At 39.5% G+C, this 11882-nt stretch overlaps 2 protein-coding genes across 2 annotated transcripts; one reads left to right on the top strand and one right to left on the bottom strand.

The window, feature by feature from the left end:
- Positions 1–1331: 1331 nt before the first annotated feature.
- nol7 (nucleolar protein 7) lies at positions 1332–5599 on the bottom strand. Its single transcript, XM_008306401.1, has 8 exons — positions 5404–5599; positions 4900–4960; positions 4488–4543; positions 4364–4389; positions 4175–4271; positions 3808–3929; positions 2767–2844; positions 1332–1691 (listed from the first exon to the last, which is right to left on the bottom strand). Exons 1-8 carry the CDS (start codon positions 5586–5588, stop codon positions 1618–1620), a joined length of 699 nt encoding a protein of 232 aa, XP_008304623.1. The 5' UTR covers positions 5589–5599; the 3' UTR covers positions 1332–1617.
- A 787-nt stretch (positions 5600–6386) lies between these two features.
- Positions 6387–10473, top strand: epdr1 (ependymin related 1). Its single transcript, XM_008306400.1, has 3 exons — positions 6387–6723; positions 8597–8805; positions 9815–10473. Exons 1-3 carry the CDS (start codon positions 6488–6490, stop codon positions 10006–10008), a joined length of 639 nt encoding a protein of 212 aa, XP_008304622.1. The 5' UTR covers positions 6387–6487; the 3' UTR covers positions 10009–10473.
- The last annotated feature ends 1409 nt before the right edge of the window (positions 10474–11882 follow it).

Genomic DNA, 11882 nt, shown 5'->3' with positions numbered 1-11882 from the left:
GGGCTGCAAGGTGGTGCAGTTGGTTAGCACTGTTGCCTCACAGCAAGAAGGTCGCCGGTTCGCGTCCTGGTGGGGGCACTGGGATCTTTCTGCATTCTTGCATATTCTCCCTTTGCAGCGTGCGTTCTCTGGTTTCCTCCCACACAGCCCGAAAACATGTTGAGGTTAACTGGGCGTGGCGTTGTGAGTGTACACCCACCACTTCCTATTTAATGGCGAGCCGAGGTGACATGCTTGGCGTGCTGGTAACACGTTCTAGCTGGGACCTCAAGCACACATGTACAGTTTTTAGGGAGACTGGAGCACCTACAGGAAAGTTACACAGCACGTCCCATTCTATGGCGTTTTGGCGAAATTCTACAGGCCATCATTTTGACACCATCAGACTTTTGCGGAGTGTTTTAATAACTTTTAATCACCACGTCCTGTAGATTGTGCTGGCAAAATTTAAGGTGTGTACAACGTTCCCCCTAGGAGGAGACAGATTTTGAAAATGGCCAAAAATGTCCAAAAGTCAGTCAAAATCGCTCAAATTGTCACTGTGGTTTTTTCAAAATGGCGAACTTCCTGTTGGGTTTAGGGCTTAGCACTCATTGATGTTTTTGTGCGTCCCGACCTGCTACATATGCCTAGCGAATTGTGTAGGTCTAGGTGAAACAGTCTTCCGACGGGACTCTGCTGAATGCAAACACAGCGAAAATGGGCAAAATGGCCATTGATCGAAATTGCAGGGGCTGCCATTTTCACGCCGTCAGACTTTTGCAGAGCATTTTAATAACTTTTAATCACCTGGGCACCTCCTACAGCTCACATGACAAATCTGAGGCACTAAAAAACAACTAAAGGCATTAGAAACAGTTCTCCAGTCTTCTTCTTTACTCATGAAGTGGTTGGCATCCTCTGGTTTATTCTTCAAATAAAATAATCTGTTTAGATTTTGGTAATTACTGATCTCAATCCACAGCTGAGTAAGTTATGAAGTCTTGTTTCCAGGAAACATCTTCAGTCGTTCAGTTTTAATGCAACAAAACAAACTAAATGTCAAGAAAATTCTCATTAATGTGCAGCTTCATCTGCTGGATCATTACATTAAAAAAATAAATCTGAAAAAACATCCTCAACGTGTCATGTGTCTATCTGCTGTATTGACGAAGTTCTGAGGCTCAGAAATGATGTAAAAAGTCCTTTAAAGGGATTCATGTGGACCCTTCTCTATGTACTTCAAGGGCCTGGAACTAAAATATTTATGTTATGAAGGTAAACTTTGGCAAATATAGGCAATGTACTAGTTAGTATAGATGAAGAATCAGCTGATTCTGATGAGTCTCTGGTAGATTTTTATGTCAGGAGTTTATTCATTGAAATAAACGGCTGGTGGTTCCATAAACACAGCAGAAAACATGACTGAAAACAAACGGATGCTCCTGAACTGTTGAGAAATCTGCCATTCCGTCCATTTAGTGGCTGTAAATTCAAAGAAGTGAAGTCTTGACTGAAAAAATAAATAGAAACAGGTATACCAACAAGCCCACAATTAGTCCATATACTGTCTTAACCAGAACCATGTCAGACAGTAGACCATGTTTGAAGTCTTTTAAAGTCTGAGCTGCTCTCAGATCAGCTGGAGGGAAACCGCTGTTTGTGGATCCACCTCTTCTTCAGCATCTCTGCTTTGGCTTTTTGCTTACATGCTGCAAGATCAGAGCAAAGAGACAAAGAGTTCAAACACAAACAGCTGTCAGACACTTGTGGTAATTATCTCTTATATTAAACACATTACTTTATGAAGGTAACAGTACATAGAGAAGGGTCCACATTTAGCACTTTTTATGGACTTTTTCCATCATTTATGAACCTCATCAGTACAGCAAATAGACAAATTCTGTTTTTGTAAACTTTTTTCAGAACCAACTGCGAGCATTATAAAATGATTCTTCCACAGAGTGAATTGTGTCTAGAAGATCATCCTGGTATCAAATGTGTGTTACAATGGTCCTTTCATTGTCTGTAACTTGTTCTGACCAACCACCATCACACATGCTGATATGAGCCTTGAAAGTTTACCCAGAATGCACTTTTCTCTGGCGAATTATCAGAAAACAAACACATCCAGGGTACCAATGATTGTTTCTATGACTCTATGTCATATTAAACTGCTGCAGTTTGACTGTTCAAACGATCATACATCCAATAATATTGATGCTCAAAGTTTGTTACAGAGAAAATGAACAGAAATCAGATTCAGTGATTAGATTGTGACACCTGGATGGATGTAAAACTGATCTGGTTGCAGTTTTTACTAGAACTCCAATGTGTCTTTCATCCTATAATGTCATGTGTCTATCTGTTGTGCTGATGAAGTTATGAGGCTCAGAAATGATGGAAAAAGTCCATTAAAGTGATACATGTGGACCCTCCTCTATGGATTTCAAGGGCCTGGAACTCTGGAAATATTCACAGTATGAAGGTACAACTTTGCTTCATTAAATAAAAATGCTGTAGATAAAGAATCAGTTGATTCTGAGGAGGTCTGGAGGGAACTTTGTTCAGATCTGGTTGATTTTATATGGCTCTTGAGGTTGAAGTCTGAATCTGTGTTTTTGTCATCGGTACAGTTTAAAAGGCAGAAACTGCTCAGTCATGGCTTATTTTTCTCATGGTACATCTTCTAAGCTCTCAAAAACACCATATTCCAATGTAAAAACTGTTAAATGGGGTCTTTAGTATTCATATGAACTGTGGTATGGATGTCCTAACTGAACATACCCCAGTCCTTCTTGACAAACTGCACCGCTGCACTCTTATTGGTTCCCTTCTTGTTCTGGAGGGACAGCAGCTCGTTACCTGAAAGCAGAAGGACATGAAGTGTAAATAAATTTAAATTTTAAAAAATCTGACTAAAAGCTGCGAATGTCGCCGTCGTCTCTGAGCAGAAGCCCGACAGACCGGACGCCTCGATCAGGACAGACGAAGCTTCACTGTAGCAAAGCTCAAATTGAAGCAGATCATCGTCTTTGCAGACTTCTGCCACAGAGTGTAGCTTGCAAATGTTCACGTTTTAGTTAATAAAATAATTAATAAAACATTCAGTTCTGAGACCTAACGAAAATTTGGAGCATTTCTTCACTATCACTTCATTTTACACATGTAATTTTAAAAGTTGCCACAAATAAACTGTAGAAACCAGATTCTGCAAAAAAACAAAAAAATTCTGCACTTCTCAATGCAACGGTGGAGCCATCAGTGACCCAAGGAAAATTCAGAGAATTTTCAGTTGAATTGCAGGTAGTGTTTTCACCAAGTGGAGAGGAGACAAGCTTTAAGCTAAATTTAAAATGGAAACAGTTCAATAGCTATAGTATGTGAAGCCTTTTCCAGTGTTGCTAACAAATGTGGAAACTTAGACACATGATAAATATGTTAATTCCAGGATTTCTGAAAACTATATAATCAAAAAAAAAATCCAGCTTTCGTATTGTCTTTTTTCTGATTTATGTGATTCTAGCTGTGTCATATTGACAGTAGACATTTCTGAGTTCTTTCTTCTTCATGTTGTTCTGTTTCCACAGAGCTGCAGGACTTTAGATTGCAGTGAAAAATGAAACCACAGTGAGGAAAAATGAGAGGAGGAAATAAAAACAAGTACATCTGACACAGTTAAAGTTTGAATCATTTGCAGAAAATCCGATGTTACCATCAGAGCACCACTGTGTCATTAACATTCATGTTGCAGCAGCAGCACATGATGGTTTCACTGCTGTAAATAGTTCTGTTTGTCATCTCTAAATGTCAGAGCTGCCTTCTTACTTGTGGTTCTGCAGCTTCCGGGTCCGTACAGTCTGGACTTGATGAAATCTTCAGCTGCTTGCTGCTGGAACGACGTCAATGTTCGATCGTTCGTGGTCGTGACTGTGTAGTTTCCTTTCAGACTGACAAACAGCAGAGATCAGTACAAAAAGGATTCACTATTTCATCTGCTTTACTTTCCCCATCAAATTTCAAACTTCTTCTAAATCTGGACAAAGCACCAACAAGCCAACAATCATAGCTGTCATCATATAATTTAGCTTTCAGCATCTTCCCTTGCTCTCAGTAAAATCAGATTAGAAGAGTTACTGAGTTCTGATTATTTCCTCAAACTACTCTGGAGAGCAGCATCTTTGTATGTCCTTACTTTCTAGAATGTGCAGATTTCTTGGTCTTCTTTTTCTTCTCTCTCCTCTTGCCTTTTTCGTCTTTATCCTCCTCTTCCTCCTGCTGCTCCTCTTCAGCTGCATGACGACAGTTGAATTAGAATCATAGTGACCTGAGAATCAATCTGCAGCTAAATGTCTGAACCGGGAAGAACGGGAAGCTTCTGTACCTTCATCTGTAGCCTGTTTCTGCTTCCTGGAAAAAAAGAAAAGAAAAAAAAAGTAAGAGCTGACTGAGAGGAGAAAACGCATGAAATCACAGAGCAGCAGAAAGAGTCGGAGTGATGAACTTACTTTGTAGCAGATGAGTCAATTTCCTCCAACACATCAGTTGGTAAGAGTTTTCTCTTCTGTGGGGAAAAATGTACAAATGAATTAATGTAAATAAAACAATTTCAACAGCTGCTGCCTCGGTACATTCATTTAACATCACAATGCTTTCAGACGTGAATCAGAGCTGCACAATATTTAGTTTTAGCATCAACATCATGATGTAACAGTCACATCGCAGGAGCTGTGAAGAGAATGAACTCAAACACATCCGGCTGCAACTTTTCTCATTGTTTGATAAAACAACAGGGTTGGACTTATGCAACATGTCATGAACTTGTGCATCCTAAAATGCAGCCGTTGCATTTCGCTAAATGCATTGTTACACTTTTTGATCTAAACTCTATTAACAGTTCAGTCCTGCAACATGACAGACCTTCTGCTCCTGGAACAGCTCCTGTCTCTTCCTCCTCTTCTCTTTCAGCAGCTCCTTCTCCCTGCAAACAGAAACATGTTTAACCCAAGAAATGATGCTCAAAGTACATTAACTGAAACTTGATGTTCAGTTCCTATTTTTGGCAGCAAATAAGTTTCTCTTCTGAACAAACCAAAAAGTCTGCAAATATTATGTCATAATACGAAACTGCGATTCAGCATTCTGTACGATGACCGTCAGCGGCACGTTATGCCAGAAATCCCTTTTTTTTTGCTAACAAACTACTACTACAAACTACATTTTAACATAGATATACACATGTTTAGTTAAATTGGGAGCTGCCGATGTAAAAAGTGACTCCAAAGGTGTCAGAATACGTGACGAAACACGACTTGTGGTGTTTTTATTGCGTTGGTCAGCAGAAAAACGCCTAAATTTAGACTTTTTTGAACTGAGTTCAGTCTCTGGGTGCAGAAGAACATGTTAGCCCGCCGTGATAGCCACCTCCTGGCCGTGTCCAGCGCCTGCTGCATGCTCCGTAAAGCCTGAACTTTGGAGTCCTCGAAGGTCACCTCCTCCGGCGCCTCGTCGTCGCTGGACTCCAGAATCATGTTCAGGTTTTCAGTCGTTTTTTCTTTGTGCGCCGTCTTCGAAGACGACGCCGTTTTCCCACGTTGTTTCTTCGCCATGTTTGCCAGGAAGAGACGTCATCAGGCCGCGCCACACCGTGACGCGACAGGAAGGAGACCGTTTGTCACGGATAATAAACAATTTAAAATTAATGACTCTAAAAAAAAAAGTGATTACTTTTCACCGTTTTTTTGTTTTTTAAAAACATCTAAACCGCAACTTCAATGCACTCACTGCTTTATAATTATGTATATTTTAATAGAAACTACAACCGGTGCTGTTTTTAGTGTAGAATCATAGTTGACTAGAGAATTTCGCTGAATATATTTAAATATAAATCGTTTAATTGTTCCGTAGAAAAATGCTACACACTTAAAAAAAAAATTGTTGCAACATGATGACCCTTAATTAAACTTGCTGATTTTGTTTGTTTTTAACCCTAGTCTATGATTTTAATTTGGGGCTTTTATGTTGAAATTCTAGCAAACCGGTCAGACTTTTATTTTGGTTGGAACAATGACAATAATTTAAAAAAAAAAAAAAAAGTACTGAAACAACAATTTAAAAAAACAAACAAAAAACTAAATAATAATAATAATAATAATAATAATAATAATAATAGTTCGGTAGTTTTTTTTTAGAGATATAATACTGATAATACTGTAGGTTTTTTAATCTAAATAGTTAATGTATTCAAATAAAGTAAACGTGTATTTTGTATACAAGTGTAATAATATTTAAGTTGCTCTTGTAATAATATTCACAAAATAAATTATACTGCGTTCATATTTAAGCCTGTTGAATATAAGCTCTTATTTATTTAACTGTACTCCATAAATGACGGTGCAGTATTTTGACGGAACAGCGACTCCCTCTGATTCCGGCCAGCTTGTCTACAGCAGGTGCAGTCCGCCATCACCGTCCGCTGCACCGGTTAACGGGAGTCTCCGCACACACAATGCACCGGCTTTTGTTCGTATTTCTGGCCGCTGCCGGGACGTCTGTGCTCGGCGTCCCGCGGCTGGAGGTCTCCCCGGCGGCCGGGCCCTGCCTCGCCCCGTCGCAGTGGGAGGGCCGCTGGGTCCTGTACGACCACAGCACCGGCAGGAACAGCCGAGCCGCGGTCTCCTACGACAGCCTGAACTGGAGGATCCGAGTCCTGCAGCAGCACAAGAAGCACACCCCATGTCAGAGGCAAGATTTAATACCATACATATAATATAAAGAATGCATGTGGTTGGATACGTACAATATAAACAGGAACTATGTGAGACACTAACATATACAGTAAATGCAGTATGAGTGTTTATGTAGAATACAGTGTCTGTGATCAGTAGGATGGTGTTTTTTTTACTATAATATTGTGAGATTTGATATTCAAGAATATATATGATGAAAAGAAAATTATATAAAGAAAACATAGTGATATCTAATAATAACAATGAGTACAAAGACATAACAAACTACTTTCTACTAAGGCTTCCTTTATAAAGGGTTTATTGACATTATTGGACATTTACTAATTTTTCAGAGATGACATACAAGCCAATAAGGACAATTTACAGACAACAATGTTTTGTTTTTGTTTTGTTTTTTTATCTAAAAAATGATTAGTTTTGTGCTCTATAAAATGTCAGAAAATGGTAAAAATGTCCCAAAGATATTCCGTTTATTGTCACTGAGGAGAACAGAAACTGGAAAATATTTAAGAACATTTAAGAAGCTGCAGACAGACAAATAAAACTTCTTTAAAAAACAAAAAATGCTCAAACGGATTTTCAGAAAATGAATTTAACAGTTATGCTGTACTTATCAATAATAGATGTTTAGTTGTTAATAAATTGACTTTTGTGCAGATCCTCTGCAGCTCCTTCTTTAAAACCTAACAACCCACAAAATGTTTATATTAATTGCTAATCAACTCCATTATATAAAAATGCATTAAAAAATATGAAAATTAATGCCGCAAAATACATTGAGATAAACAATAAAAATAATGATTTTTTATGAACAATAATTGAAATTAAATGGTGGTATGTCCCCCTCACTAATAAAGCATGCCTTATAAAGGTTTCGTGAGTTGTAATTAATGATTTAATTGCTTTATAGAGCAAATATACACCATTAACAGGAACAACTTTTGGGTTGCCAAATTGGTTGGTGTTTATACATTTTGTTAGGTGATAAAGCTGGCAAAAATATTTATATTAGCATAAATACATTTGTATTAAGTTGTTTAAAAAACAGTATTTTGATCCATATCATCTATCGCGTCTTGTCCACTCAGTTGAAGACATTTCTTTACCACATGACAACCCAAACATTCTTTGTTCTGACAGTTTATAATGGAACCATAAAGCTTTAATATTTATATGACCAAGCCTGAAATCTAGCAGTAATGATATATGGAGGTAGTTTTCCTAAAAACATAATCTTAATCAAGATTAATGTCATTATTTATGGTAAATAGATAACTGTTAATGTTTGATAGATCTGACATTAGTAAGAAATTGATCTTATTTTACAATTATTAAGTCATGAACTACAATTTTGTATTTCATTTATTAATAGCATCTACAGTTTCAGCTACAAACTTCAGTATTTTCGCCACTTCAGTAAGTTGTAATAACTCTTCGGTAACAACTGCTTTCTGTTATTTACGGCAACTGAGTCCCACTGAGTCTCTGCCAGGACTGAAGTCTGAGGTTGTGAACTTTGTCCTGCTGGTAAACAAGAGCTCAACCTGTTGATTGACTTTGGTTTGTTTACTTTTCAATGTGGCAACAAAATGCAAAGAACAGTAACCTGCCAAAAGTATGTGGACACCAACTTTCGCATCAGTGAAGAGGAAACTGAAGAAAAACATCTGTCTGTTCGTATTAAGTTAAATTATTGTTATTTAACAGCTTTTCTGTGTCAGATATTGTCTTTTCAGCTTCTGTGGCCAAAAAGTCAAGTCAAATTCAGCCCAATATCACAAATCAGTAGTTTTCCCTGGTGAGGGGATGTACAGTGCCCTCTGTCTGTGGTACCACCAACAAACTCTGTAACCTCTGTGCTGTTTCAGGTTTTTTGAGTACATCTACTTGTATCAGAACATGGTGATGTTCCAGATTGACCAGAAGACCAAAGAGTGCTCAAAGATCGCTCTGACGGACGCCTGGGATCCCTTTGACATCCCCGATAACTCCACCTTCGAGGACCAGTACGTTATCGGTGGCCCTGGGGACAACGTGGAGGTTCAGGAATGGTCCGATAGGAAGCCGGCTCGCCAGCGTAAGTCGGGTTTCTAACTTCTGAAGCCTCGAGCACAATGAAATACAAAGATACAGGATTGACTGATTTTTGTGCAACTATTTTTCAATTGATTATGACTTCATTATGGTTTTGGCGAACTGACCCTTTAGGTTTTCAGTCGAACATTAATAAAATTTACCACAAAATAGCAGCAAACTTTATTTATTGTATCATGAAGAGTGCGTATGATTTTGATTTCACTGTGGATTTAGTTGAAACTCTTGTGCATTTGACCTACAGTGCCTAAAAAATTCACATAACTGGTAACTTTCATGTGGTTTCACATAGACATGAAAAACTACAAAATGAGGTGAAGTCACAGATCTGTTGATGTGTTTCAGTTTTTATTCACTGGTTTTCTAATCACAAACCATTGTGCAGCAGCGACAAAGACACTCCTTGTCTCAATGTAATGACAGCTTATATACTGTATGGACATTTTCACTATTTAAGAAATAAAGCAACTTCTTAGAAAGTATTTAAAAGAATGTCCTTGCTTTCCTCACATAGCAAACCTAGCAGACCTGAATCTGATCCTCCAAGCCCTCATCAGTCAATCTGTTTCACTTGAGTTCACTTGACTGTTACCTACCACTGAGAGCATTAAGAGGAACTTGCATGCTCTTCTCCAATCCTGCAGTGATACTGTACATAAATTTGCTTAGCGCTGCATCGATAAACTTCACCACCAGCCTGTTACAGCTACTGATTCTGGTGGCCTGCTGTCAGCTCCAGTTCCTAAGTCTGACAGCTATTCGCCTGCTTGTCTGCTGCCTAGTCTTTCCTCTGTGTTGGATAGTCACTGAGAAATGTGGATTTAGAAGTGATGACACATTAGCTACACATTTTGACTGAACATTATACAAACTGGGCGAAAAACACTATAATTGAACTCTATATAAAACTCTACTTTCATGCTATGAGGTTTCTGGGTGTTCTTTCCTCACTGTGGGCTCATTTTCTACTGCAATATCTGCTTCTCCACCAGATGAGACCTGGGTGGGCGTCTACACCCTGAAGGACTGCTACCCAGTGCAGGAGACCTACACCCGGAACAGCAGCGTCACCACTTCAACCCGCTTCTTCAACCTCCAGCTGGGCATCAGCGATCCCAACGTCTTCACGCCGCCCAGCACCTGTCAAGCAGCCCGGCCCGACAGGATGGCTGAGTTCAACTGCTGAGGCCTCACCACATCTCACTTTAGAGACACTTAATAATTCTAGCCACTGACAGTGTGCAGTAAACTGAGATTTTAATAGTGGACAAGTGCTCTTTTCTTCATAAAAGTCCTGGAATCACAGTTTCAAAATACTCAGCTATAAGTAAAAGTCCTGCATTTAATTGTACTAAAAGAAAGTGCAGAAATATCAGCAAAATGTATTTATCGTTGCAAAGTAAAAATTCTGCAGTAAAAGTAATCCCTGTGACTGACATACTGCTGCTACATTTAGCTAATTTAGTCCAAAGGTTCCCTGCATTTGGGAAGTTACAAGAAAAACCTGAATGCCTGTGATGTTGTTAATGATTTCTGACTTTTCTCCAATCTTTTGGCAAGTTTGTTGTAAAATTCTGAATAATTACAAAAAAAACCCCACACACACCCAGACATGTAATGGTCAAAATTAAATGAAGTTGTGTAAAATGCATCCATCCATCCCTCATCTATACACCACTTAATCCTCATTAGGGTTGCGGGGGTTATGGAGTCTATCCCAGCTGACTCAGAGCGAAGGCAGGGGACACCCTGGACAGGTCGCTGGTCCATCACAGAGCTACACTTCACTTCCCTTCCGAAGCCCCATGACAACACCGCCTCATCCTTCACATCTGATAAATGCCAGATTTTCCTCTCATTTTTTTCAATCCAAAATAGACTCCATCTACAACAGCCTCCACACCTCCTCCACATCACCGTCTCAAACTGCCTCTCTGAAATAAAAGCATGGATGCAAACCAACTACCTTCAACTGAGCTGTGACAAAACTGACCTCATGTTCATTGGGCCCAAATCCCTCACTCAGTCCATCAATCACTGCTGCCTCACCATTGGAAATTCATCCTTGACTCCCTCCTCTCATACCCGCAACCTTGGGCTAATCTTCGACACCAACCTCACTTTTGAACAGCATATCAAACAGGTCACAAAAACAGCCTTTTTCCATCTGAAAAATATCGCCCATCTCCGACCATCTCTCACCCTCCCTGCAGCTGAAACATTCATTCATGCCTTCATCACCTCTAGACTGGACTACTGCAATAGCCTACTCTATGGTTTACCCTCTAAACTCCTCAAAAAACTTCAGCTCATTCAAAACTCTGCTGCCCATCTCCTCACCCACACCTGCTCACGTGATTACATCACCCCCGTCCTCGAGCATCTCCATTTGCTCCCTGTCAAACAATGCATCACTTTCAAGATCCTCCTCCTAAACCACAAAGCCCTCCATCATCTGGCCCCCTTCTACCTCACAGACCTGCTCCAGCCCCACACCCTTTCCCGCAGCCTTCATTCCTCGTCTGCTCACCTCCTCGCCCCACCACCAAGGACCAAGCACCAAACCTGGGGGGACAAAGCCCCACCCTCTGGAAGTCCCTTCCATCTGCCATCCGACACTGTTCTGACCTCCACACATTCAAGTCCCTTTAAAAACTCACCTTTTTAAGATCGCTTTTAATGTTTAACTGTTTTACATTTTTATTTCGTATTTTTACCTACCTTCTGTACCTTGTTTTTTATCTGCTTTTTGTTCAACTTGCTTTGTTCCTGTTTTTATCTTCACCCCTGTTAAGTGACTTTGAGTATCTTGAAAAGCGCTATACAAAAAAAATGTATTATTAGGGTTCGAGCAGTAACAGTGCAAGGACCCTATTGCAACCCTTGGGTTTATTAGGGTCCGAGCACCCTGGTGCGAAGACCCTATTGGAACTGCTCAGATTACACTGGTCTACACCCATTTTGGTGTCAAAGTTTTTTGAGCTGATTTTGGACAATTGCAATGTGCTGAATCCAAATATTACATTGGTTTTGCTCAATGAGGTCAAAATTTTGATTTGT

Source organism: Stegastes partitus, unplaced genomic scaffold (assembly GCF_000690725.1).
Source record: "Stegastes partitus isolate 25-593 unplaced genomic scaffold, Stegastes_partitus-1.0.2 Scaffold3651, whole genome shotgun sequence".
NCBI classification, from domain to species: Eukaryota; Metazoa; Chordata; class Actinopteri; family Pomacentridae; genus Stegastes; species Stegastes partitus.
The sequence above is the reverse complement of the archived record's forward strand: the minus strand, read 5'-3'. Positions and strand labels throughout refer to the sequence as shown.

Excerpts from the sequence above, each read along its gene's own strand:
- nol7 (XM_008306401.1), bottom strand. The coding sequence starts at position 5,588 with ATGGCGAAGAAACAACGTGGGAAAACGGCGTCGTCTTCGAAGACGGCG. Across the intron at positions 4,390-4,487 it reads ATTGACTCATCTGCTACAAA|GAAGCAGAAACAGGCTACAG; the intron begins GTAAGTTCATCA and ends CTTTTTTTCCAG. Across the intron at positions 2,845-3,807 it reads CGGAAGCTGCAGAACCACAA|GTAACGAGCTGCTGTCCCTC; the intron begins GTAAGAAGGCAG and ends TTCTGCTTTCAG.
- epdr1 (XM_008306400.1), top strand. The coding sequence starts at position 6,488 with ATGCACCGGCTTTTGTTCGTATTTCTGGCCGCTGCCGGGACGTCTGTG. Across the intron at positions 6,724-8,596 it reads AAGCACACCCCATGTCAGAG|GTTTTTTGAGTACATCTACT; the intron begins GCAAGATTTAAT and ends GTGCTGTTTCAG. Across the intron at positions 8,806-9,814 it reads TAGGAAGCCGGCTCGCCAGC|ATGAGACCTGGGTGGGCGTC; the intron begins GTAAGTCGGGTT and ends CTTCTCCACCAG.